At 37.0% G+C, this 27509-nt stretch overlaps 3 protein-coding genes across 5 annotated transcripts; 2 read left to right on the forward strand and 1 right to left on the reverse strand.

Annotated features, from left to right (window-relative positions):
• Window positions 1–6628: 6628 nt before the first annotated feature.
• LOC110771888 (scarecrow-like protein 22) lies at window positions 6629–10171 on the reverse strand. 2 transcript variants are annotated; one of them, XM_088253459.1, is made up of 2 exons: window positions 9534–10170; window positions 6629–9461 (listed from the first exon to the last, which is right to left on the reverse strand). In XM_088253459.1, the coding sequence occupies exon 2, from the start codon at window positions 9303–9305 to the stop codon at window positions 7029–7031; it is 2277 nt and encodes a 758-aa protein (XP_088109585.1). In that variant the 5' UTR covers window positions 9306–9461; window positions 9534–10170; the 3' UTR covers window positions 6629–7028. The 2 variants fall into 2 exon arrangements, with proteins under 2 accessions (XP_088109585.1, XP_021831942.1); XM_021976250.2 differs by having other exon boundaries at window positions 6629–10171.
• An 8892-nt stretch (window positions 10172–19063) lies between these two features.
• ATG8F (Ubiquitin-like superfamily protein) lies at window positions 19064–21003 on the forward strand. Its single transcript, XM_021976256.2, has 6 exons — window positions 19064–19221; window positions 19560–19601; window positions 19713–19768; window positions 20091–20143; window positions 20442–20560; window positions 20657–21003. The coding sequence occupies exons 2-6, from the start codon at window positions 19565–19567 to the stop codon at window positions 20758–20760; spliced, it is 369 nt and encodes a 122-aa protein (XP_021831948.1). The 5' UTR covers window positions 19064–19221; window positions 19560–19564; the 3' UTR covers window positions 20761–21003.
• Window positions 21004–24661: 3658 nt separating this feature from the next.
• RGF6 (root meristem growth factor) lies at window positions 24662–26968 on the forward strand. Of its 2 annotated transcripts, none has more exons than XM_088253226.1 (4): window positions 24662–25091; window positions 25458–25617; window positions 25711–25769; window positions 26345–26968. In XM_088253226.1, the coding sequence occupies exons 1-4, from the start codon at window positions 24978–24980 to the stop codon at window positions 26489–26491; spliced, it is 480 nt and encodes a 159-aa protein (XP_088109352.1). In that variant the 5' UTR covers window positions 24662–24977; the 3' UTR covers window positions 26492–26968. The 2 variants fall into 2 exon arrangements, with proteins under 2 accessions (XP_088109352.1, XP_021831947.1); XM_021976255.2 differs by having other exon boundaries at window positions 24671–25091; window positions 26336–26968.
• The last annotated feature ends 541 nt before the right edge of the window (window positions 26969–27509 follow it).

The following is a 27509-nucleotide window of genomic DNA, read 5'->3' on the forward strand; positions in this document are numbered from 1 at the left end:
TTATAATGATGAGTTGAAGATGAACATGATGGTGACTGTGTTTCGAATGGGGATGTGATCAAACCTAGATGTGCCAATGTATCTTTCGTCTTTTGTTTTATTTTAGTGTATCAGTAATAATAGCTAGAAGAGAATTTTAAGATATGTACATGTATTTTCGACATAGGAAGGAATGAATCAAAATATTTCTCATCGTTTTTGAACTGTTATTGTCTAATAATACGAAGAACTGAAGCAAGACTAGAGCTAGAAAATGTTTTAAGTTGGAGATGACATCTTCAAAGAAAGGTTGTGTTCTTTTGATGAAGCCAAATTTTGGATGCCCCAAATTCATTCCTCGAAATCGATTTTTGTTTGTTTTATTTAGTGGGAGAGAGAAGATTCGAGCTTCGGACACCTTCCAACAGTTGAAATGAGAGATGTACCGTTTAGATAGCTATAAGAAATTGAAATCAAAATAATTGACGCTCACTAAGAATTTGGAAATGCATTCTTAAGAATGCCAAACCCATCCCCCTTGGAAAGCAACTTTGCTGTTCATTCTTCATTTCAACTAACTAATCCCATTATTGGTAGGTTGCGAAAATGCTTAGGTCAACCCTCACCATGATTTTGGAAATTCTTAAAAGTCAACTTATAATTTGTCCTATAATACGAAAACATTAATAGCCAAAGTCAGACCAAACCTTAAATTTTTTAAAATAAACCCACTTATTTCTGCAGGATTGGCTGCAATGGTGCCCCAAAAGACCATTAGGGTCAACCTGTAATAATAATTTATAAATAAACATGTTTAAATTTTAGAAGCATGACAGGTTATGATTGGGTTCTGGGGTCTCCTGAGCATGCTCAAGTCAACTCAGCCAACCTGTGACCCAATTACCCTAGCTGGCTACCTTTTGTTGTACACTGTAGGAAGACTGGTGGTGCTTCAGATCAGAGATGGGATGGTACAAATTTACCACGGCAGAATCTCAAAGGGACTTGTTTAAGAGGCCAGCTATTTGGTCCAGGTCCCAACTTTGCACCTAGTCATTTTGTTTTTGTTGTTTCTATATGATTTTTTATTCTTCAAGATAACAACTGTTTAGAACTCTAGAATTCATATAAAAAACTTGTAGCTCAAGCGGTTAAGAGTAGTTATATATATGCTCGATGTCCTGTGTTCAAATCCCTCTCTCTCAATATCGCTTGTATTGTATCAACAACCAAAAAAAATTATGAAATTTGGAGATGTGAATTTATTTTTTTGATACAATATAAATTGATATACGGATAGTTTTAGGTTAAAAGCAGTAATTTTTATAAAAACTTTGAAATAAATTTGAAACACGAGAAGCAAAAACTAGAACTTTTGTTGCAAGTGTGAGCTGTTGGAATATACCTTGCTTTCCCCGTTACCTCTCCTCTATTGCCTTCAGAAAGTTGTTCGACGTCTATCCCATATTCCTCCAACTCTCTTTAATCTACCATAAACAAAACAAAAATTAAAAGCATCTCTGTATTTTTAGGATAAATAAAAGATCTCTTACATATTATGTCACGCCTGATCGAAAGTGATTACTTAATCGCAACGGTTGACATTAAAACACGTCACAAATTTACACGATCAATCAATAAAATACATCGTACATAATTTATATATTTTATCTTCTTTTTTTCTTTGGTGCAATTATTGATGTTGATTTTCTCTAAAATCCATTATTTGCACTCTAAACATTATCTTCTTTCATGTTGCTTTACATTTTCGATATTAATTCCATGCATGGTGTGTAAAACCACTGATTGTCGATACAGAATTGATGGATGGGAAAATCCCCAAGTAGATTCTGACGTGTCATTATATGTAGGGAGAAGAATCAATCGTTCCCACCACCACTAATCTTCCGTACACGTGGAAGATTATGAGAGTGACAAGTCAGTTCATGCAGGGGTCCCACAAAGAGGGGCCATTTGAGTTCTGTAGTCATTTTCATTCTCAGTTCCACAGTTTTGTACAAAACGCAGCAGCAAATTTATACGATGCTTTGGCAGGGGAATTAATTAATGACACATAATTAAGTTTTAAAAAACAACCAATTAAAGCTGGTTTAAGTTCTAAACTTGAGATTTCCAAATCTATAAGACTATAATAAATTGATGATCAGATCAGGAGAGGCTGCTTAGATCATGGGACCCACTTAACCTAATAACCTAAAGTTTTTGCTAAATTTGGCGCCAAGCTATAATAAATTGAACACATGAAGATCTGCTACAATTTGACTTGAGCACAGTTTTGCCTGCCCTGATTTCTGTGAGCCATTGATTTCCTTGACATTCAAAGGCTGTGATCTATCATTTTTAGACTCTTGTTTTACATCACAAATTACCATGTTTTCATAAATTAGTATTATAATAATCATCAATTGCTATTGTTAATTATAGGCTAAAATTACTTTATAATGGCATGAGTTGTTGATTGAAAAACACAAAAGGTTGAATTGTAACATGTCACCCATTACATCATAACGATCATTATAAAGATTGTTTTCTTTTTGCCCCTTCTCCCAAATCTGATTATATTTTTTTCAATGCTCTCTTTTTTTATTTTTTGGAATCAAACGATATAGTATACAGGATAAAACTAATCATATAAAGTTTTAAAGTAAACTCTGAATACGTGCAATCACTCGCAAATCACACATTATAAACTCGTGATTTTACATACACAATTAGCATTTAAACTTGAACGTTTGACTTCACAACTCATCTTTTATGCACTCTTTTACCGTCGAGGTCGCGACTACATGTTTTTATCTTACTTAACTTTTAATAAATTAGCTTAGTTTCTTTGCAAATGTCAAGGTAGCTACAAGTTTAGCATGCTTAAAATAAATGGGTCCTTATCATTCAACCAACCCTCTCTCCATCTCATCTACCCCCAAAAAAGTCCAAATCTCACCCTCCAACTCCAACTCCAATCTCCATCCTCGGTTTTTTTTCCCTTTTGTTCTTAGAGAGCTAGAGAGAGAGAGAGAGAGAGAGAGAGGAGGCCACTAGGCCTAAAGGTCAATTGCTATTTGCTATTTGCTATAAATAACATAATCACAAGCACCAATCAACCTTCCACACATGCCCATGATTTTTTTTTCTTCCCAACAAATTTTTCTTTTTCTTTTGTCAGAAAAAATATATAAATATAAAATATATTTGTGTCAAGATCAAAGATGGAAGATGAAAGAGCCAACGTCCCAATGGCTTGGCTGGGATGGACCACCTGCGCACTCAAACCATAAATAAATGGCTCACAGCTCTACTGTGCACTACCAGCCGCACAGTCTACGCAGTGCAGGGTCTTTGTTGTAAAAATCCCTCCCCCTTTGGGCTTGGAGCCATGGGCCTCCCAAATTTTGTGAAATAAATTGGGAAATATATTATTTAGTTTTCTTCCAACTTATGGTCTACAACAAAAGTTAAAACCTAGCACACAAAATTCAACCACCAACCCTATGTCTCTCTTTCTTATGTCACATTGACATGCCTCACCCATGTCAAAACCAACGCGCACTAGGTCCTTTAGGACCCCAAAGTTTTGGCCAGGTAATTAAACAAAGATATTGAGTATCACAATAACTGTTCTTAACCGTTTAACTTACAAGTCCTCTACTTTGTCGTTTTTATTTTTTTATTGACTAATCTAATATCTTATATTATGGTACTAAATTGTCAATTTCGATTTTGTAACATGATAGCAGATGAACTGCTAATATCAATCATCACCTTGAAAATCTCTGTATTTAGGTTTGAAACTTCTCAAATATTGTGACACTAATATGATCTTAGGCAATTATGGATTCTAAAGGAAAGCTCGTAATTTTATTTTTCGAGTTTAAAGAAGGGAAAATAATACATGAACGTTTGATGATGCTCGTCTGGTGCCTAGTATTTGATTGAATTGAATAACTCTCTATATTTGAAACATGTTAAAGGAAGAAATGAAAAAATATAGATCAAGTTGAAGGTAGAAGGTAGATTACTTGAGAATCATTCGCTTCTACCTTCGTTTCCTCATTCAACATACTTTAGATTGAGTGACTTATCCAATCCAATATAATCCTAAGCACCAAACGAGGTGTTGTAACATAATTAGAAAGTGATTACACTGTAAGACAACGCGTTAACCCTAAGACCCTAAGACCCTAAGCCCAATATAAAAATCAAAATAAACCATCTTTATTGTGTCTGACAAAAGTTTATAAGCTCACCTTATTAAAGTCTTAATCACCCCATGTGGGCCCACGAAATTAAAATAATAATAAGCAATATTTAAAAAAAGAAAAACTTTGTACTAATAAATAGGAAAACCTTAGGGGAATGACAAAATCCTCAGACACAGACACCTCATTCTTTAACCCAAATGGAGATAAATTAATGCACAAAAATGAGTTAATTAATTTTAATCCACAGGGTATTATCGAGGTTGTTCGCAGGTATTTTTATTGGAGTTCGTTTTCAAAGAAACCGACGTTTTCTCAGTTTTTAATTTGTCTTAATTATTGAAGGCAAGAAAATGTGATTAATCTTTGTCGCTGTCGATACAGGCATGTTCTTGAATTTATTATTTGTTATTTGTTATTTTATTTTTAACTTTTGTCCAAGTTACTTACATTAACACCCCTCAGATTTTCGGTGTTTTCACAAAGCCCTTTTAGGTTTCAAAAATTATACGAACACCCCCTGAGGTTACAGATTGTTTTCACAAAATCCCTTTTCGTTGATTGTTTATCCGAAAGTTGATGATTTCATTTGATAAAAAAGCTTATGCAAATGATAAAATTAATCTTAATGAATGCATGTGCAATTTAATCTCAAATGCTAACTTTGACATTTGGAGAATAAAATCATCAATCTTCAATAAAAAATCAATAAAAAAGAGTTTTGTGAAAATATTTAAAACCTCAAGGGATACTCGTGTAATTTTTAAAATCTCAGGGAATTTTATGAAAACACCGAAAACCTCAAGTCGTGTTAGTGTAAATAACTCTGTTTATTATGCATGTATTTGATTAAACAAACCAAAAGCCTCCAAAACCAGAACTGTTTAGAGGTGAGTAAAGTAATCAAGTGGGTGTTTCAATCAAACATGGCCCATGTGGCTTGATTAGTAGGTGTCCATAAAACTAATCAAAAAAATTTGGGAAAATTTCAATAGGCTACAAGACAGGGCACTGTGTATAATAATAGCATAAAGAATTCTAACTTAAAAAAAAATATGTCTTAACAAAGAAGAAAATATTATTAAAATAAAAAATAAAAATAAATGTTGCTTTTGAAGGGAGGAGGATGGGGGAGAATGACGCGTTACGTGTTTGGTGTATTACATGCAGGGAAAAGGGCATTATCATCAGACATGGTATCACAAAATTCAACCCAACCATGTTATTAGCCTTTATCATTGTTAAAGACACTATTATTATAAAAACAAATGTTTGTTTAGGCTATAAAAAATAATTTAAAATTGTCAATAAATTATGTGTTTTTGTTTCACTGTTTTCTGTGCTACCTTTTTGTATTTAATTAGCCTGGACACCGGAGAAGTTGTATTCATATTCGGCACCTTAGTTGCTTTGTACTTGTTTGTATATCATATAAATAAAATGCTATCGCTATTTTATCGACAAAAAATAAAAAAATTGGCATTGGCCTGGCCAATAAAACTTCTCAATCAAAATTATGACAAAATTAGCAACACATCTAAGTTTTCTGAAATTAGCATATCTACCATATTCCTGCCAAGAACAGCAAGCATTTTAAGTCTGTCAGTGATTAACATCTCTACCATATTCCTCCCAGAATCTGACTAGGGCTTGAATAAGCTCCTCTTAAATTAAACAAGGAATCTAACATAAATTTTGGTAAGAGGATCCATTAATTTCCTAAGTAGCATGTTCACAACAACCCATCTATAGAAATTCCATTTTATCCAAAAGGGACTAAAAAAGGGCCAAAAAGAGACAATATCATATCATCTTAGTCCTAGCACTCAAAGCACAACTAAGTGCCCGTTTGGTATTTGCTTATTTGGGGTCAAAAACACTTTCTTCAAAATCTTTGGCTACACAACCTGTTCCTAAGACCATGAAACACCCAACACCAAGCTTTCTTCTTCTTTTTCTCCTTTTTGGTTTTTAAATCTCAAGTAACTAGGTTAGTTGTTCCAAAATCGTGTGCAGCAGTATCGCTATAAGTTGTTCGGTTCCTAGTGACAGGATTGATGAATCACTTTAATCCTAGTTACCACGAGAACTGCTAGAAATACTTCATTTGGGTGTTACTAACTGCTAAGTGGAATCACAGAGAACTAGTTTCAATTCAACATACCAAGGAGCAAAAGAGCGCAAGAAACCCTATGTTAAAAGAAACATAATAAGGTGTCAAATGAGAGGTGCATTCTCAACATGATGTGCAAGTTCGGAATTCATACATCAAGTTAGCAAGAATAAACTTCTATCTATAAACCCAGCAGAAAATCTGGCAGTCAATTTCTATATAAGTGAACTTCTATCGATGAAACCATTAAATTAGCAAGCAAATGAACTACTGTCTCTAAAACCAACAGAATGAACGTCAATCTAGAAAACTCGCAAAATGAATTAAAATCTGGTAAGTTGTTTTTCCATTTATAGTTCATTTGTTGCCAAGTATACAACATATTATAACCACCTTAACCAGAAGAAAATGCAGCTTTCCTATTTAAACATTGAAGTACCATAGCACCAATATCCATGTTCAAAAGAAATAAGACTCTACTAGGCTTGCCTGTTAGACGATTTGTTCTACTGAGAAATACTAGTCTGTCTAGACTAGATACACAATAAGCAAAGGAGACTCACAAACGTGACAATTCACAAGGATTAAGTCATAACAGAGGCGCCAAGAACATAGTTCAATATTTATTGACATATTATCAGAGTAGACTAAGCTGGACCTCTGCGATAAATTGTGAGTTGCAAAAAACCAACCTCCCCTGCTTGTCAAAATGCTGCTCCTCAGCACCTCCAGGCTGAAGCGGAGATGAGCTCTCGACGCTGCCAGCATAGAACAAGCGACTCTTGACGCTTCTCCACATGAAATCCCCTTGCTGGAGTCCTCTTCACCACACATTCTGCCTGTGTTTCAGTAAAGTTACTGAAGGGTACAGGGGTGAAACCGGCAGAGGCAAAGAGCGTTTTCCAAAGGGGCATTTTTTCCGGGGCTCGAAGACGCCCTAGAACAGTGCTCTCAATCTTTGGCTGAAGGAGGAACCTCTCAATCTTGTTCACAGCATCTGAAGTCACATTAACCGCATCAAGAGATTCCAAAAGGTTTATGTAGGACTGGAGGGCCTGCAGAATGTGCTGCGGGAATGGAAGGTCACTTCTATCACACCCTCTATCCAAGGACACCATAATTTTGGGAGACAGCTGCTTCACAAAGCGAAGGAGATTGGGCAAAGCAGCCGGTTGATTTGAAGTAGACCAAATGGGGAAATTCACAGCAACTGTCTCATTATCATTGGCTCGAAAAATGGGCAGGGAGTAAGAGCTCTGGTCCAGAGAATCAAAGTTAACCACTTCAAGCTCAAAACTTATCCCAATCTCATTGGCAAATTGGGTTAGATTATCACGCATAAGCCCGAGCTCAACCGGGTGGTGAGTCGAAGGAGAGGCAAATGCAGTGATTCTGAGTGAAGGGGCAGTAGCTCCCCTATTCCTGACAGGAAGCTCCTGCATAAAGGAAGCCCAATGAGCACCGAACCCAATATCAAAATCAACAATGTGAATCTGATCTGTGTCTGAGACGGCCTCAAGGAGAGCCTGGTTGCAGGTGAAATTGACAAACTGAATGAGTGGAGAAACTTCAGAGAACACTTTGTAAGCACCCATTTTGAAGATGACATCAAATGGGGTTGGGGTTCTTGGTGGAGGAGAGGTAGCTGGATTGTTCATGAGGAGGAGGAGTTGCAAAGCCTCCTTGAAGTAGAAAGCAGCCCTCTGAAGGGGCTTTCCAACAGGGGAAAGCTGGTGATTGAGCCGCGCCAATATCCCTTGCGCGTGTGAAAAGTTCCCAGTCCCTACCAGCTCTGCGGCCTTATAGAGCTGGTCGAGCAAAGTATGCTGGAGCTGTTGCTGGTGAGCCATTTCTTCACCATGGCCCACCGCAACCTTCGGCTTCGGCACCATCAATGGCTTCTGCAGAACGTGATGCTGCTGAGGCAGAAATTGCATGCCTTGAGGATACCCAAATTGCTGCTGCTGCTGCTGCTGATGCTGATGTTGTTTTCTCAGCAAAAACTCATGACCCGGATCAGAAAACTGAACTTTTTGGATCTGATGCGAGCCAGGGTCTACAATTCCACCCGAGTTGTGGCGTTTGGCCTGGGACTGAAGCAGGTGGTGTTGTTCTTGCTGGGCATAAGCCAGTGGCATAAAAAAGTTCGGATTTTGAGAAAGCTGAGACTGCTGATTCTGGTTGTTCATGAATAGCTGTGGGTTCAGAATCTGAGGCTTCTCATCTGGGCTGCTCTCAAACTGTTGCTGCTGGTAAACCGCATGACCAAGAGGCAAAGAAACAGGAAGAGCCATAGTGTTTGATGAATTAAAGAAAATGGGGTTTTGAATGTTGCAATTGACACTGTTGCCCCCACCACTGTTGTTGTTGTGCATCAACCCAACATTTGAAACCTTGTAATTTAGCAATCCAGAAGAGGCAGGCACAAAACCCACCTTCCCATTACTGCTATTATTGCCGTTGCTCACAAACCCAGAACTGGAAAACCCGAAATTCGGCCCCGAAACGCTCGTGCCCGAAACGCTGCTTCCGATTAGGTCGAAACCCGGGCCCTGATCAACGATTCCCAAACCCGCATTGCCGTCAAAATCAAGAGGGTTGCTGTTGTTGTTGTTGCTGCCGTTCTGGTTCCCGCTCTGCAAGAGCTGCTTGAGCCCAAACGACGTGTCGTCCACATCCCCAGCGATCCATCGAAGCAGCGACTGGTCTTGACCCGGAGACGCCGCCGTTACGGAGAGCATGGTCTCCCAGTCCTCCAACCCACCAAGCCCAAGCCCGCATCTCTCGACGCCTCCTGATCCAGTCACGGCCTCCAACCCGCCGCTCGGAATCGATTGAAGCTCGCAGGCCCACTCGTCTTTGGTCGACGCGGGTCCCACCGGAGGCGATGTCTCCGCCGCCAGCGGCGTCGTTTTGTCACCCCCGCCGCCACCACCGCCGTTGAAAGACGAAGAGAGAGTCGATGCAGAAGTGGGTGGGCTCGGGCTTCTTCTCATATGAAGAACAGAGTTGGGTTCGCTGCTCACAAAGCTGTTGTTGTTGAAAAAGCAGTCGTCTTTCTGGCTCAAGTACTTGTTGCTGTTGCTGTTGATGTTGTCTGTGAAAATTGAAGCTAAGCTTGTATTTGCGATTTCTAAGACCCCCTTCCCTTGCTGAAAATGAAAGGGCATCCCTCTTGCATAAATATCACAAACCCAAAAATTAAAATTAAAAAAAGCTCAAACCTTCGGAAAGATCAAACCAAGTTGCAGAAGATTTGCTCAGGGAAACAAGAACAAGAGGCAGAGCAATGGGTTAAGCTCAGAAAATGGGTTGTTTTTAGATTTGTGCAGAAAAAGCTCTTCGTTTTTCTTCTGAGTCTTCCTCAAATTCACACCCACCATCCACTCTTTGCATGCCATGAAATCTTTTCAGCTCAAAATAAACAAACCCATTTCAAAAAATTGATTCTTTCTTTTCTGTAGCTCACCATTACTGAACAAGTTCTCTGTCTTCCTTCTCAGTTCCATCATATCTCACTTTACTATTTGCCAGAGTTCCATTTCAACTCTCTCTCTTTCTCTCTCTCTCTCTAGACTTAGCAGCTGTTGTTGTTGTTGTGGGTGGTGGTGGTGTTGTTGTTTCTTCTAATCTCTTCTTCTACCCTTGTGTCGCAGCAGAGAGTACTCTGTACCCTTCCCTGTTCTGCCATGGATGCGTGCATCATAAAAAAGGTAATAAAGTGTGCTCTCCCTCCTCACCATCTCTCTCTAGTCCCTATCTCTTTCTCTCTCTACAATTTTTATTTTCATTTTTTTTCCATTCTCTTTTTTTATTTTTTGCTTTTTTTTTTCTTTCTTCTGAACCAATTTATCTCTCCCTCCCTCTTTCTCTGTTATATTGCTGGGTTTCTGTCACCTCCGCATAGTGGTCACGGCATTGTCTTTACCTTATTTTACAAAGGGTAAATGGGCGCTCTGCTTTTTGATAAAAGGGCACCCCGGATATTAAATTACATTATAGGCCATGTCAGATCCTGTCTTTCCTTGCATAGATACAGTACAACTATTCATGTTTCCTTTTTGCCACAGGCACAACTATTCATGTTCAAAGTTCAATCCAACTATCCATTCCTGTTTCCTTTTTGACAGATTCAATTAGATCTTCAAATCTTAAAAAACCATGTTTAAATCGGGTAATGAATTCACACAAACCACTTCTTTCGTTCATCGGTGAAAATGGTCACATCTTCTTCCCGAATTCACATCTGTAAAAAAGGGTAAAATTGTCAATTTAACAGCTACAATTATGCTTGCAAAATGCTCTTGGTAAAACTATACAGAGATTAAATAATATAGTTTTTTTTAATATAGATTCAAATACAGGACCTCAAGTGTCAGGATAACTTCTCTTGATCAATTGAATTACAAGCTCCTGGTGTTTTTTTTTAAATTATTAATAGAGATCTACTTTTGGTACATTCATCTTTATAGGAAGGAAGCACCAACTTCATTCAATTAGAAGAGACATCGTGGAAAAAAAGTCAAGGAAGATAACCTATGAGGCTCTTCCTCAATTTATAGAAATATAAAGCAATTAAAAGCAAATTCATCTAACAATTGAGTCATTGTGTTTACATGCACGATACATTTACTGACGAGAATAGACTCAAAGTTGTCTAGCAATTAAAAGCAAATTCATCTAACAATTTAGTCATTGTGTTTACATGCACAATACCTTTACTGACAAGAATAGACTCAAAGTTGTCTAGCAATTAAGAGCAAATTCAACTAACAAATGAGCCACTATGCTTGCATGCACAATGCCTTTACTAACAAGAATAGACTCAAAATCGCCTAGTAATTAAGAGCAAATCTAGCTAACAAATGAGCCACTGTGCTTACATGCACGATACCTTTACTTACAAGAGTAGACTCAAAATCACCTAGTAATTAAGAGTAAATCTAGCTAACAAATGAGCCACTATGCTTACATACACGATACCTTTACTGACAAGAGTAGACTCAAAATTGTCGAGCAATTAAGAGCTAATCCAACTAACAAATGAGCCACTATGCTTACATGCACAATACCTTTTCTGACAAGAGTGGACTCAAAATTGCCTAGTAATTAAGAGCCAATCTAGCTAACAAATGAGCCATTGTGCTTACATGCATGATACCTTTACTGACAAGAGTAGACTCAAAATCGCCAAGCAATTAAGAGCAAATTCAGCTAACAAATGAGCCACTGTGCTTACATGCACAATACCTTACTAACAAGAATAGACTCAAAATCGCCAAGCAATTAAAAGCAAATCTAAGTAACAAATGAGCCACCTTACAAGCACGATACCTTACTGACAAGAGTAGACCCAAACCGTCAAGCAATTCAGAGCAAATCCAACTAACAATTGAGCCATTGTGATTTCATACATGATACCTTTACTGACAAAAGTAAACTCAAAATTGTTGAGTATTAAAAGAAAATCTAGCTAACAAATGAGCCATTGTGTTTACATGCACGAATTACTGACAAGAATTGACTCAAAATCATCAAGCAATTAAGAGTGAATTCAGCTAATAAATGAGCCACCAAATTTACATGCATGATACCTCTATTGAAAATAATAGACTCAAAATCATTGTTTTGCAACGACGTCACGTGCAATCATCTTATGCTTGGCATATTCTTTAAATGAGCAAAACACTTTTCTTTAATATCTTTTATTCAAATTTGTGATTGAATTTTATGAATGAATTACAATTATAGTCCATGTAGTTTTGTGAATCGTTCACTTGAAGACTTGTAGTTTCAAATTAGGTAATTGTGGTCCTATAAATTTCTTAATAATTAAGGAAAATCCATTAAATAAAAACACAGAAGTTTAAGTTTTTGTCATGTGATAAACAGATGGAGGGGTAGAGTCGACTTTTTTGGAGGTATAATCCTTCGATTCGCACCTCACAGTCAAGTGATAAAACACATCGAGGGGAAAACTCAACTTTTTCAATTTGCACCTTAGAATTCCTAGCTTTACTACGAAAATTCTTAAAACCCTAACAATTTGTTGTTAATGGCGGCAACCTACCATTTTGGTTTTTGTTTTTGTTACATTTGAGTTCAACCCTAGGGTTCGAATTGGGGTGCTATAAGAAGAGAGGTAAATTTTTCCCTTTGAGTATTTATCGACGTTACAAAAAAGATCAAGTTTCATTTATTGATTTAACATATTGTCCTCAATGGGAATCTTAAACAAACTATAGCATTTATATTGCTAAAATTGAAATCACATTTCCTTCAAGTGAGAAATCGGCAAAGCTACATGGACTATAAATATAATTTGACGAGTAATGTAGTGCTTTAGTAGCAAATCACTAGCTACACGTATACTTTTAATTTGGGCAACCGTTGCACAAAACTACATGGACTATAAAAAGCAGAGCTCCTCAATAAGAAGGAAAATAAATTAAATTAAAAAACAAGGGAAATTATAATTTGTAAGGTCGAAACTATAGCTTGAAGAGGTGGTGGTGGGAGGTGTTGGCGGTGGCCATGGGTTGGGGGAAGCCACTATCACCTACTTTTTCAGTTTTATCATTTTTAATTTTCTGCAGTCATGCTCCATACAATTTCAAAATTTTGTATCCTGTGATTGTAAACTTGACCCTTTGTTGAATTGTTGAAGCCACTCTCTCATTTCAAATAGATACGTATTGCTCATGATTCGCCAAGTTTAGCCAACGAGGTTTAGTTTAGTGGAAAATAGTATTGCAAACCATTGATTTTAGGTTCGAGCTTTCATAACAGTTTGGTAATCACCTTGTTTTTCCGTGGTTTTCATATGTACGAGAAACCTCTTCCTTTTGTAATTTAGATTATCGTTGATATTCAAAATAAATAAATAAATAAAAAGCAAGAAAATGAAGTGAAACGACAGCGTAGGAAGTTGAAAGAGAAAGGTCAATAACGTTAAAGCCCATATCACTTTTGCTTGTTTGGTTTTGGGAAAGGCGTGCGCAGTCCGCTGTCCGCAACAAAAATCAGACAACGACCCCATGAAGACCAAAGAAAAGCCCAAGAAGATTATTTTCCACATCTTCCTCACTCGAAAACGACGACGTCAAAATGAGTGGTTCAGATTAAAAACACCAAAGACTCACGCGTTACATAACACGCTTTAGTCGCTGCGAGTTGAAGTCCGCATCGTAGCTCCGCGCGTGGGTCTATGCAGGCAGTCGTTTTTGGTCTTTGCTAAAAATGGCGGCGAGGTGAGAAATTGATTTTCCGTTGTTTCACCTTTTTACCATACACAGTAACTCTGGCGGGAAGGGAAAGGTGGGGTAAAGTTGTGGGACTTGTCTGTCATTTTGGAAAAAAGCTGTTTTGCTCTTTTTATTTTTATATTTGTTTTCTTCTTGTGGTCTGGTCCAGGTGAAATACTAACCCAGGTACAGCTTGGATCTGCTGCTCCGCACATGTACAAGAAACTTTGAACCTAACCCTTGAATTGAATGGATCATGTATTACTTTGATTTGCTTCTCTATTTTTGACTATTTTGACTTTCCATGATTAGAAAATACAAACTAATTATAACAGAGAGAAATAGAGATAGAATAAATAAAGCTAACTTGTCTCCACAATCATTGGATAAAAGAACAACAAAAAATCATGCATGTAATATATCTCTAATGCGGGGCGTGAATGTCGATCGATCGATCGCCACTCAGTACATCCGCAACTATTTCACAAAACTAATTCAATTAAAATAAATTCCTTCCATGGTTACAATTGTAGAGTAGATGATGAAATCTACTTACATTCCAAGCCAGTTTAAGCTAGCTGCTAACTGTCCACAATCATAGCAGGTAAACAATTTTTTCCAAAAAAGAAAGAAAGAAAGTTATGCATGATCTTTTTGACAACTTTTTTTTTTTGGGTGGACTGATTCTTTTACAGCTTTATACATATAAATAATAATACAAAGAATTGTATCTATATCGGTACTCACAACCTGCTGCCATATTTATAATTTCTTATTCAAAATAAATGGTCTTTATGTTATTTTATTTGTGCTTGAAAAAATAATTTCTTTCAATCGACAGGTGTCCACTCTATTATTTACGCCTTTTGAGACAGCTTCAGACTAAAAGTAAATAGATCTTAGAACCAGAGCCGTCCAGGCTTAAGTTGATTGTGTCATTTCATAAAATGACAAAATGCTTCTTTCAAAATTGATTCTTAGTGGATGATTCCATAGTTTTTGTATAGAATCGGCTACACCCGATCCCATTAACCTCACCTCATTCGACTTGTTAGCCCTGAAAATCCCTAATTTCTCAGCTATTATTGTTCTATCTTCTTTCCACTTTGAATTTTTAAATTGCAATGTAGAGTAGGCCTCGCAAATGATTTTGATTTCTTGAAAGAACAAAAAAATGAGATCCCTCTCGTCCCTTTGTGAAATTGGAATATAAACATATATGTAGATCGATGCAATGCGATTACATCCACAAAGTTATCGTGAGTATATTTCTCGAAAGTGACCAATGTACAATGTACATATGCACGAGGAGGCTTATACTGATTGTACTGGTGATTGTACTGATAAAAAACCACAGTCACAAGTTGTCATATTTGGAAGGAGAAAACTAATTTATAGGTCCTGGTCGGGCATGCATTATTGGATTCAAACAGCTTTGTCAATACAAAACTGAAATGCAACCCCATCGAGCATGAGGTCCTAGATTCGATTCCCACTTTCCCCCATTATCGTTTGTAGAAAAAGAAAAATGAAACCCTCACTAGCCCATCAAACTGTTTACTGTTTTCCAATTGAACTTCTGAAAATGAACTTTCAAACACAAACACAAACCTTAGTTTGACTGTACTTTGTCTTTGATACAATACAAGCAAGTCTCTGTCCTTCGAATGCTTTCATTCTCTCAAAACAATAATAGAATCCATGAGACGAGAGGGGTTCATGGGGATTGCTCGGCTCCAAGACTTGAACAGCCTTTGTCTATGTGCATTTGAGAAAAAATAAAATAATTTTTTTGGGTATTTGTGTGGATTGGAAGGGATGAGAGGGGACATGCTTTGGTCTAGCATGAAAACCATGATTTGGACATGTCAGGATATGGGGGCTTGGTTTATATACAGCCCCATGTGATCCCTAAGCCAAAAACCTTCCATTTTATCAAGTGGAAAGTGACACAACTAAATCCCTCTTTGCCCCACCAGTGTTTTCTTTTCTTTCTTTTTTCTGTATATTTTTAAATAAATTATTTTTTTCCTTAACTGTGTATACAATTTGTTTGTCTTGAAAGCCATTAGCAGCAACTCATCAGGTCCCTCGCTGAGTCACTATGCCCCATCCATCTGAGTTTAGGGTACGTTAGATTTGAATTTGCTAAAAGGACATGTGATATCGTTTGTGAAAGAAAATGAAAGAAACATGGTGAATTAAAGTAGGAGTTGTAGTTTGACTAGCTAATCCTCGTGGCCCGCCCAAAGTTTTGGAGAGAATTCAATCGAACCATCTAAATTGATAGGTGTATATTACCCAAAGAAAATTATATAAATGGTCGTGTATATAGCCTTTATTATGTGTTACTCATGTGATGAACGAGCGATAAAATAACTTATCGTTTTATTTGACGGCCTTAATTATGAAGAGCTTCTCTCTATATTCAAGTACAATCGAGAATGGTGGTGGGTGCCATTAGCCATGTTCTTTCCTCTACCCTCAAGGCAAGTTGAGCAACCTAAAACTTGAGGAAATTAATATTATCACGATTCTCCTACTCACCAAACAGAAGCATTTAAGGGATTAAGAAATTAAAAAGCGATGAAATTACACAAACATATATAATAACTCAGTACCCTTCAGTACCAAAAATTCAATAAACTTATTGTTGCGAACGTGGGCTGCTCAAGCAATGACAGCTCCTGGCTATGATTTGATGACTTGAAAGTAAGGTATTGCTAACAAGCCTATAAACAGGGTCATTATTTTTGAAGGCCATTACTCTTGTACTTTTCCTATTCAATTTGACTCTTAAGAATTATTGTCCGTACTTAAAAAAGTCCAACCCCATGAAAAAAAATTACGTGACTTTAAGGCGGAACAGGCCATATATAATTATTATAATTCAATACACTATAGTTTGATACAAGAGTATGATGACGCGGTGTAATTTGTTTACGTGCTATATAGGGAATTTACTAATATTATACTTCAAAAAGTGAGAAACAGTTATTATGTTGTCCACTCATATTATAACACGTGAACAGATTATACCACTAAACCGTACTTAAAAAAAGAAGAGGAAACTTCAAACGTTACACAAGCCCAAAGTTCCAATGCTTACTTGGGTTTGGTTTTAAGAGCCCATGTATTTTCTCAGAGAACATGTTCTGGTAAGGTGCTAGCTCAAAGAGCAATTTGCATTAATTAAACCATCCAAATTAACCTCCATGAATGATGATGTATAACCACGGCAGTAGTTCATATCTTTTGTTCAATCCTATATCCCTCTCTACTTTATAATCACCCTTACGTGTTACTCAATAATTAGAGAATCTCTAACAGACTCGGCAACCCTTATTAAGTCACTACTGTTGGAGATACTCTAATCTTTTCAATTGTAAAGCCAAGAGCTTTTATTTGCGATGTAGATGACTTTATTTAGCTTTTTGAAGATGTAAAACTTTACGACTTTAATTGCAAGTTATAAAAACTTCTTCCATGCAACTCAAAGCTGAAAAAATTTTCAATTACAAAATTGGGTGTGGACAAGTCCCAATGTTTAGAAAATTAAGGTTATTAGCTATACATAGGTCATATATTACTGTCTTTTTGTACACTTTATTGAATGATAAGTCATTAAGGTTAGGTGTTTGTCTGGTGGCCATGATTAAAAAGCAAATAATCACAAGTCATTGCAATCTAATTCATTTGCATATAGAATTGTAAAGTGGTTAAGCTTAGCAGACAAGGTTTGCTTTTGGCTTGATTTTCTTGTTTGCTTAGGGTCCATTTTGCCTCTATCTCCTCCTCTTTCATTGTTTTGGCTAAGCTAAATGGAGGCTGCAAGCTATCAAAAGAAGTGCAAAGACCATGTGTTTCCCTCTGAAAAAGAAATTTATCTTGTTTCAATTCAAGTCCCTCTCACTGAAACAAAAGTTTCCAGATGATGATTTGGTCATCTAGGAAAAAAATATCATATTATATTATTATGAGCCACTTCTTTAAATAGTATATAATATTTTGAATATAATTGATGTTTGGTTTTGATTTTGAAAGTTGTAAGGTTGTTTTTTTGTTTTTGAAAGAAAGCAATGAATTATATTGAAGCAAAATCACAATTACTTAAAGTCACTTAACCGAACATCTTGAATGATATCGGGAGGATCCCCATATCAACAAAATGAGTCTAATTAAGATAAAGTATAACGAGCACTTCTATCTACTACTTGATTAGTTTCACGAAAAACATGAACAATCTGGCACACGAGCCAAAAGAATTATGCAATCTTCAATAATTTATAATTTTTTCGTGCTATATTTAGTCAAGTATATATTATATATGTCATGATTCATGATGATAATAGAGAGCTTGATGTCTGCATTTGACCTTGTTGCAGGCCGATCAATGCAATGAAGTGTTGAGCAAGGTGTTTGACCTGAAAAAAAACCAATTGAATTGATATCTTAAGTCAAGCATGGCTCTGCCTCTCTCCAAAGAATCGGTGGATTACTTGGAGATGAGATTTGGGGCCATATAGGACTTAGAAATCCCATAAGGCCAAAATACCTTACAAAATATTTCAAATTCAAGCTTGAAATATGAGAAATGTTTCATCTGGGCAGCCCAAAGGCCCAAAGAAAGTTGAATTTGGGCTTAAGTGTTTTCAATAACAAAATCAAGAAAAACTCAAGGACCCATCAATTTTTTCAAATATTTTTTTTATTCTTAAGGGGTAAATTCGAAACTCTAAAATTTGCTAAGTGGGAAAAGATACTTGTGTTGAGTGCAAATAAAAGTAACTTTTAAAAGAGCTTTTACTTGTGTTGACGTTTTAAATGCGTCGGTCATTATTCAAGGATCATCTCATATAAAAAAAATTATCTACTTAACAAAAACAGTTTGTTAGATAAAATTGAAACAAATTAACCAATTTTTTCATGAACAATCCAGAAGAAAAAAAAGAGTTAAATTAAATATTTTACAGCTAAAAAAATAAGATTTCGTTATGTTTGTTAAATAAGTATATCCGATCATTAGCAATTTAAACCAGAGATTTTTTTAACAAGAAGTGGAATTAGTATGCACTTCTTTGCTAAGCAGTTTGATAAAGAGGAATCGTAGAGGCATATTCTATGTTGTTATGATACCATCCTTCGCATAATATTAACAGCGGTGCAGGATCCATCTGATCAACCGTTAGTTTCCATCGAGAAAACAATCATATAATCTGACGGTCCAGATTAAGGTAGCGGAGGACCCATCAGCAAAGCTTGTTTCATTTTTCTTCGGTAACTATCTCCAACACGGTTTCCCAACCAATCAGAGTGAGCTGTGAGCAATGAAGCATACCTTCTAGGTGGGGCCTGTTTGTTTGGGGCTCAATCATAAACTTCGGCCACGTATGCATTAATTATGAGCGGACGGATAGACCTAAAAAGAAACCTTCTTTTTATAAAACATCCAATTCGTTTTAGAAATTATAGAAATTATTAAATTAATGGATAAATATCATAAATTATATAATATAATTAATATATAAATAGGAAAAACCCAAAGCAAAGCCACCACTGTATTATCATCGTCGACCAACAAAACCAAACCAACCTCACGGGATTTCGTGGACTTTCTGATCAAGAAGCTCTCTTTTTGCTTTCTGGGTTCCTCTTCAGACTTCACGAGGTTCGATTTTCATCTGCTATTTCGTATTAACTCCCTTTCATTTTTGTACCCTGTTAATATAATCTGTTGATAATAACCCAGTTGTCTTTTGATGTTAGAATTGACTTCTGATTGTCTTTCTGTGTGTGAAAATCTGATTTTTGGATGGTGAATTTCATGGGGGTTTGATTTTGAGTAATATTTTTTGTGTTTTTCTTTTTAATTTCAATATTTTATAATCCATGTAATCAAGGGTGTTAATTAAGAGATAAAGAAGATGTTGTTTACTTTTAACTTGTGTAATTGAACTGAATTGCTTTTGGTTTTTACTTTTTGCTTATGTTGTATGCTAATTTCAGGTAGAATGGCAAAGAGTTACTTCAAGCAAGAACATGATCTTGGTATGTAGTATTTTTCATCCCAAAGACTTGTTTTTATTACCTTGTCGAGTTTATTTAATAAAAGAACGTTAGTCAAAGAATTTTGATGTTTATGGTTTGTATTATTTTCAGAGAAGAGACGGGCAGAGGCTGCTAGGATCAGAGAGAAATACCCAGATAGAATTCCAGTAAGAATTTGAAATCCAAACTCAGTTATCCATTTTCAATTACTGCCCATGATGTGAAATACTTGCACATAATTTTTATGTAGTAAATTATTTGAATGGTTCTGTATTATTTGTATCTGGCACTAAATTTGCGTAAATTATCATGCTTGTCTGTTGGAATGAGATTGTATCAGCTAATAGAGAAGTTGATTTCAGACGTGTTAATAGTTTCCACAAGGATGCATTCTTTTTTGGAGTTCTACTTCCTATAACTAAGTAAAATGCATCCTGATTTTGGCTTTCTTATCCATGTTGTGTAAAATCTTGATTTTATGATTTGAAGGTGATTGTGGAGAAGGCAGAAAGAAGTGATATCCCAAACATTGATAAGAAAAAGTAAGCTTTACTTTCTCTCTTGATCCCTGATATATAACATTGCTGCTTGTTGATTCCATTTTTCTTGTTTTTCTTAGAAAGTTTACATCTTTCCAATTTAGGACCAAAGTTTAACCGACCCTCTCTTTTCTCATCTAATTCTTCCAAAGGCTTAAGTTGGATGTTCTTTATTTGTTATGTTTAGCTATTGGTAAAATGGCGAAAATTTGGTTATGTTTGATTGCCTCTATGATATTTCAACAACATCCGTTGCTTTTTAACTGTTTCTTTAACTTTAAACGGAATCTGAAAATTACAGGTACCTTGTCCCGGCTGACCTAACTGTTGGACAATTTGTTTATGTTATCCGCAAAAGGATTAAGTTGAGTGCAGAGAAGGCTATCTTTATATTTGTGGACAATGTACTCCCACCAACGGGTAAATTCTTGTGAAATTGTCTTTTAGAGGATGGTGCCTTCTGCTTGGCCTTTTGATTGAACATGTCCCATCTATAATGTCTTCTGTCTTTTGCAGGTGCAATCATGTCTGCCATATATGAAGAGAAGAAGGATGAAGACGGGTTTCTCTACGTCACTTACAGCGGTGAGAACACATTTGGTTATCAGGTTCCGCTGTAGTCCTCGATTAGTTGGATACCCGCCATCTTTCTTCCAGTCCCAGCATACCTGATTTTATCGCTATCATCTTCATTACCTTGTTCTGAATCCGATGCTTCCTTTATTATGCCTAGTTCATAAACACCTCTGGTGATGATGTGTATAGTCACATATTGTATATAACTTCTAAGCTCCGGTTTAACATTAAAGTTTCTTGCTTGTTGCTATTCATAATCATTCAATGAAGCTACCGGTTTATTGCCAGTTTTGGCTGGGTCATGGTTATGTGAAGCTGTGACTTTGACCAAAGTTTAATGCAAACCTTTCTTCTTGTTGCATCTTTTGACATGCCACAATGCGTACTCATGTGCCTTATTATGACAACGTTTGCTGCCTAGAACAGCAATCTCTGCATATTTTCGGGTGCCTTCACCGGCACTCACTGCCTGTTCATTGCTAGGAAGAATTGTCTAGACGGCCATGAAAAAGAAATAGAAAAAAAGAGGAAAACAGTGATTTTCCCCCATTTCAGCGCGTACATTTAAAGCTCTATCTCTTTCTGTCTCTCTCTCCCTCTCAAAGCTCAAAGCGCATGGATGAAGACACTGATTATTTAAAAAGGGTGCAAAAGTCAATGGGAGAGATTGAGCTGTGTATTTGTGGGCTTAGGCCATGGGCCGGATTAAATTTCTTTGGGTCTATCTGTCATGGGAGATTGACCAAACCCAAGCCTTGTACGCAACTTCTGTTGTTAATCTGATGAAGCTTTGGTTGGCTGAGAGATTTTATCCTTCTATAGGTCTATACGCTATGCTAAGAGCACTTCCACCCCTATGGGTAAGGGCTGTCACTATTCATGTGAATAGTGGCAGCACTTGCAATTTTGTTTCCACCTTTATGGGCTAGGGTAAGGGCAATTATTATTCACATGGGATATGAGAAGATGAATTTGTATAGAGTTTTTGGTGTGGGAAGTAAAGAATATGATTAGGTATTTATATAAATAAAAAAAATTCTGAAAATTTTGGTATTTTTTAAATAAAATTTTAATTTTTTTTTGGTTGCTAACATTATTATGACATCAACATTGTGTCATTTTGCCCAGACAGCAGCTCGAGCTGAACTTGTTCGTGGGCTTGCCCAAGTTGCTGGGGCCCACTGTTCGCTCAGGTTGGAGCTGCCTTTGGTTGCTTGGGCCCCTTCTTGTCAGGGCTCCCCCTCAGCGGTGGAAGTGCTCTAATAGCAGATAACTTGTAGATATTATATGTTTTTCTTTTTCTAGACACAATTTATTAATTGTTTGTTGGACTTGAGCTTCTACTAGTTAAACTTGGAGTTGACTTGTAGGTATGAAATTGTACTTTCCTAAACATACTTTCTTAATTGTTCATTAAACTCTTGAAACAAGCTAAATTTGTTATGAGACGAGGGAAAAACTTTGATAGCTTAATATACTTGTCAAAAGAAAAAGCTCGACTCCTTAAATTGAGGAGAAACACCTTCTCAAAACAAATAGGATTCTGACACTGGTCAATTTTATTTAATTTATTTAATTTTGAAATTCTTTTAACTTTCTTTGTTTTGGAATTTGAGAAGTGTCAAAATCTCAGGAGGAGCTCCTTTTTTATTTATTATTTATTTATTTTAAGGATATTTCCTATTGAGAGGGGTGACTACAAGGATACTAGGACTCGAACCCATGACCTTTCTGGGGGGGAGCATTTGCTCCAAACCACTACACTAGAAGGTCCTTTTATGAGGAGCTCCTCCTTAGTTTTAAAGAGCCAAACTTTATCATTTTGCTTGTGTAGATCGATTTTTCTTTGAGAAATAACTTTGTCAAATGGGTTGTGACTTGTTTGTGCTCAAAACTTAATGACCAGAAGTGGGCTCAAACTTAAAGATATGATGTGGTGTGATCTGCCTTCAGTAAGAGCTTCCCTTCAGTAGGCTGAATGTCACGACCCGACTCTCCTAGCACGATATTGTCCGCTTTGGGCCCCCCTCTCTGCCCTCACGGTTTTGTTTCTGGGAACTCACGAGCAACTTCCCAGTGGGTCACCCATCCTGGGATTGCTCTAGCCCCCAACTCGCTTCACTTCGGAGTTCCCATGACTCCGAAGCCAGTGAACTCCCAAAAGACCTCGTGCTAGGAAGAGAAGTGCCCACACATTTAAGCACTTCACCTTTCCCTCCCCGAGCGATGTGGGATTGCTCACCGTTCTTGATTCCCCAAGACACGGGTCTTACACTAAAGGTTATCTGCAAGGAGAGAAAGGGAAGAACAAGGAGTGAGACCTAAAGCACTAGTGTGATACTGACCGAAGGCCCTCCGATGCTAAAGTTAGTTGAATGAGAGATGAGTTAGTTATTGACAAGGTAATGGCATAAGTGTCAAGTAACTATTACCTTGTACCCTGGGGGCAAGGAGCTTTATTGATAGAGGTTTTGGGTGTCCTCTTGGAGTAAACATTCGATGTGCAACTCATGAGAATAGCCTGGGGGGTTGCCACATGTCCTATAGTATAGTGTATACCAATAAAGAACCCAATAGATTCCTGCAAGATACATTCTGGGAGGCTGAATCGGCAGGGGGTGACGAGTGCACCTATTGACTATCGATTGTGAGTATGCGAGATTGGGTCGGCCAGTGTAGAATCGGTAGTGGGTGTCAAGGGCACCCACCGCTCATAAGGTTGGGTTGGCTAGCGTGGGCTTCTGGACCCTATTTGGTGTCAGGTTCTTTCCACGTGTCATGGTTTGAGAGGCCAATCGAATATGGTACAAACATGCATGATATGAGCCAAGCGCAACACACAAAGAGTTCTAGAACAAGTAATCGAATGTCACATGAGCAATTGTTAACGAATGATAAGGTTAGTAATTCAACGACACGTGAGTAATTATTAACCGTTGACGGTATGAGTTACAAATTACGTTGTGAGAAACATGAATGAATTGGGCTCGTACATGTTCATGGTAGGCTGACCCATAGGTTTTAAAATGGCCTAGGTCCAAATAGCTGTTAAACCGAAGAAACAAAACAATCCAAACTACTTGGCCAAGGCGGGGTGATGTGGCGGGAAAAGCAAGTGTGAGGCACATGGAGTACATGCCACGTAGAGTGCATACTAAATACGGACGCTGGTGGGGAATGGTGGACCTTTCCATGTCCACAAAGGAGCTGCATCTGACGGTTTGGCCATGCTCCTTTGTCTCCTCATCCCATGTCCCTACCTCCCACTACACTCTTGGACACTTATGGGTCCTTTTTTTTTTTTTTTTTTTTTGGTTACATTGGATGAAAGAAACCCCACTGGGGTTCGATCCTGGTTGCCATGGGGGGAAGGGGGAATAACTTGTGTTTTATCTGCGTGATTAATAGCGCATACGTGAATTAGGTCAGTTGGATAACACAATGTACTCATCTTTCTATATTCGAATTCAAATATTTTTTTATACAATTAAAATTGACTGAAATCGGATATCTTAAAATCACTAGAATAAAGATATGTTAGCTAAAGTGAAAAGTAAAAAGCCATAATGTAATAATACTTTCTCACACAAAAACATGGAATGGGGGATCCTTTAGAAATACATGGGTTGGAGACCAAATTTACTCAAATCTTCATCTCGCCAATAAATTCTTATAAATTATCTGGTGATGCTACATGTATCATATTTACATATGATGAAAATACTTCATGAATACTTCTCCAATAAGAGTAAAATTCACATATACAAGTGGATCTCACATTTATCAGAAATGTACTTTATAATATGATCCATAAGAGTGGTACGCCGTATTTACGTTAATTTTGGAGTTAACTCTCTTTCCTCCCTCTCTCAATATCTATTCCCATGCATTATGTCTACTGGATACGTAGCTCATATAATGGTTTTCAGCTTCTTAGGGCCCTCCAATTGATTAAAAAATGAGAGATGAAGGGAAAAGGGGACAAGGGGAGGCCCCAATATCTCAAGTTTGGTTTTACAGGTTCATCACCCAAACACCTGCATGTTCTCTTTAAGAACGGTTATAGTCCCATACACAACCTGCATTTATTGCTCTTCCTTCCCCTCACACTACAAATACTCTGCAAAACCTAACACTTAACCCACTCACATTTACAAGACTTTCAGTTATTTCCATTACATATTCTCATCGTCTGTGTGTGATTTCAAGTCTTCAAATCCTTCAGATCTTAATCTCCAATTTCTTTTGTCTCTCTCATAATATGTCTTCCATTGTTCTTCTCCTTTTTCTTTGTCTTTCTATCCATGCATGCAATGCCCGACTTCTAGGCCTTGTTGATAAGCAAAGTGGCAGTAAATCCTTCCATTCTGTTGAGGTGGGTGCAAATATTTCAACATCTGATTAAATTCTTGTACATAATATTTTCAGAAGTTCTGCCATGGAGTTATAATTCCATCATGTGGTGCATATATACATGCCTTATTTATTGTTATTTAACCAAAAAAAATTGGTCATCATAGTATCTTGTTGAATTGTTAGAACTGCATGCGATAATCTGGAGTACTTAATTGTTCCCCATCACTGATTGCAAGCAAACCATGTGTCTCATCACATGACCCTATCACGTGCTGACAAAGATAGACACATACAAAGTGCGAAACATATGAAAGAAATCTAATAACTTAAGTGATTATTAGTTTTAATTTATTGAAGTGGCCTAATTATTTTAGGGTTGGTGCAGGATGTAGCGAAAGTCTTAAGTGAGACTTCGAAGTCATCGATGATGCCTACCATCTCAGTTGAATACCAAGCACAACAAATAAACGCTGAAACATTCAGCCATGAAAGTATCCCGAAGGCTCTTTTGAGGAAACAAGGGCATGCCAATGGACCAGCCTCAGGTTCTTATAAATCTTCGAATCAATTAGGTCATTATTTTTTGGTTTTGTATATATATTCTTGTTGATGATGAAGATATGTATGGTGGTGTGCAGGATATGATATTATTACATTATCTTCCCAGGTTGAGCAGAAGAAATTGATTAAAATGCAGGTACATAAGTTACTGGGTGCAATTTAGTATTTTTTTTAGATTGTTTTGAATGATCTCTGTTACACTGGTGGTGCAAGTGGCACTACAAAAAAGAGTGACAATAGTTACCATTATGTCACCAAATTTGGTGATTGGCCTTTAGTAACCCTCACAACAGTCCCCAAATGTCACAAAATAATGGTAATTGTTGCCAATTTTTTTGGTTGTGTGGCCGTATCTACTGTAACCATGTCCCCTGTGGGGAAATCAGGGCATGTGGTCCGCTCATGCATGCACTGTACATATAGCCGTTTGTGAGATACATGATACATATATATAATAGGGCTGAGAAGAAAAGAGGTGTGTAAAACCTAATTATGTTATGAGTCGTATGCTTATGAGCTAGATTGTGAATCTGAATCACATATTAATATGCTAAGGGATCCTAATCGATGGATCAGATCGATTCAGTATTCGCAATTGTCATGACTCATGATAAGATAATCTTCACGTATATATGTTATCTATATCAATTATATTTTGCATGGAAATTAATGCATATGAATATTGATGCTGTATGTTTTTAGGGATTGAAGAGGCAGGCACGGACGTTACTGGGATCTGCAACATATAACATGGAGGAAGACAAAGATTCGAAGGAAGATGAAGCTATTGAGGACGTAGGTGTTATGGATTATGCACAACCTCACAGGAAGCCACCCATTCACAATAGAAAGTCCTAGACATATCCGGATTTTCTGCTTCTGATGGAGTTTACTTCATTTCTAGCTAGCTAGCACTTAAAGAAAAATGATAGTGTTTTTCCCTTGGTTGGTGGGAATGGTATTTGTAATTGGATATTTGTAATTTACTTGGCTTGGCCCATAGAAGAAAAAAAATAAAATAAAAACTCTCTTGCAAAACCTTGGAAAAGAAGAAGAAGAAAAAAGAAGAAGATTCTGTCCTCGTGATTGATAGAGAACAAGTGTATTCCTTTTCTGCAACAGTGAGAAGTCCGGTAGTGACAAAATGGTGATTTGATGGATGATGGCTCCTCTTTTTTATTGTTTCTATGTGTGTTTTTATGTTGAAGGAATAATAAATGATTGTAATCTAAGTGAAACATATTACATGGATGTGTCGCATGGCAACCCTCCTTGCTTGTGTTGTCATTGTCATCCATTTCGGTGGTATTTTCTAAGTTTCTCCATTTCGAGTGATTGGTCTAGTCAAATAAGCCTACATGTTAAAAAGACCAGGAAGGTGTATCCAAAATAATCACGTTCAATTAGTTGGTTGCTAAGGCTTGCTGCTTTTCTGTCGGGTACCAAATTATGCTAGGCACAGTCGCGCATGTACATACGAGTGATTTTGAGTTGATGCGTATACGAGTAATTTTAATTCGTTAATGCATTGTGAGGTCCACATGTATCAATGACTGACGCTAATGCTAACCTTCCTCCTCCGAAAGTATATAGCTACCTATTTTCTAATTAACCACACTTCAGAGAGGGATATGTTTCACAAATTGCTGACACCATGCCCCCACTTTACAATGAATTCCAAATTCCATTTCGGTGACTTAGAAATGGTAGGGAAATAAGTAAAACAAAATAGCCAAATTGTTTGCCTATGTTTGGTATCTAAGAAAGCAGTAGCAATTCACAAAATCTTCCATTTAGGGGGTGAGTTTCACAAGCTGCCAATAAACCAGCACATGCTCCATACACAAACTACAGTGGTTGGTTATGGGCCACAATG

Source organism: Prunus avium, chromosome 5 (assembly GCF_965620075.1).
Source record: "Prunus avium chromosome 5, drPruAviu1.hap1.1, whole genome shotgun sequence".
Classification (NCBI taxonomy): Eukaryota; Viridiplantae; Streptophyta; class Magnoliopsida; order Rosales; family Rosaceae; genus Prunus; species Prunus avium.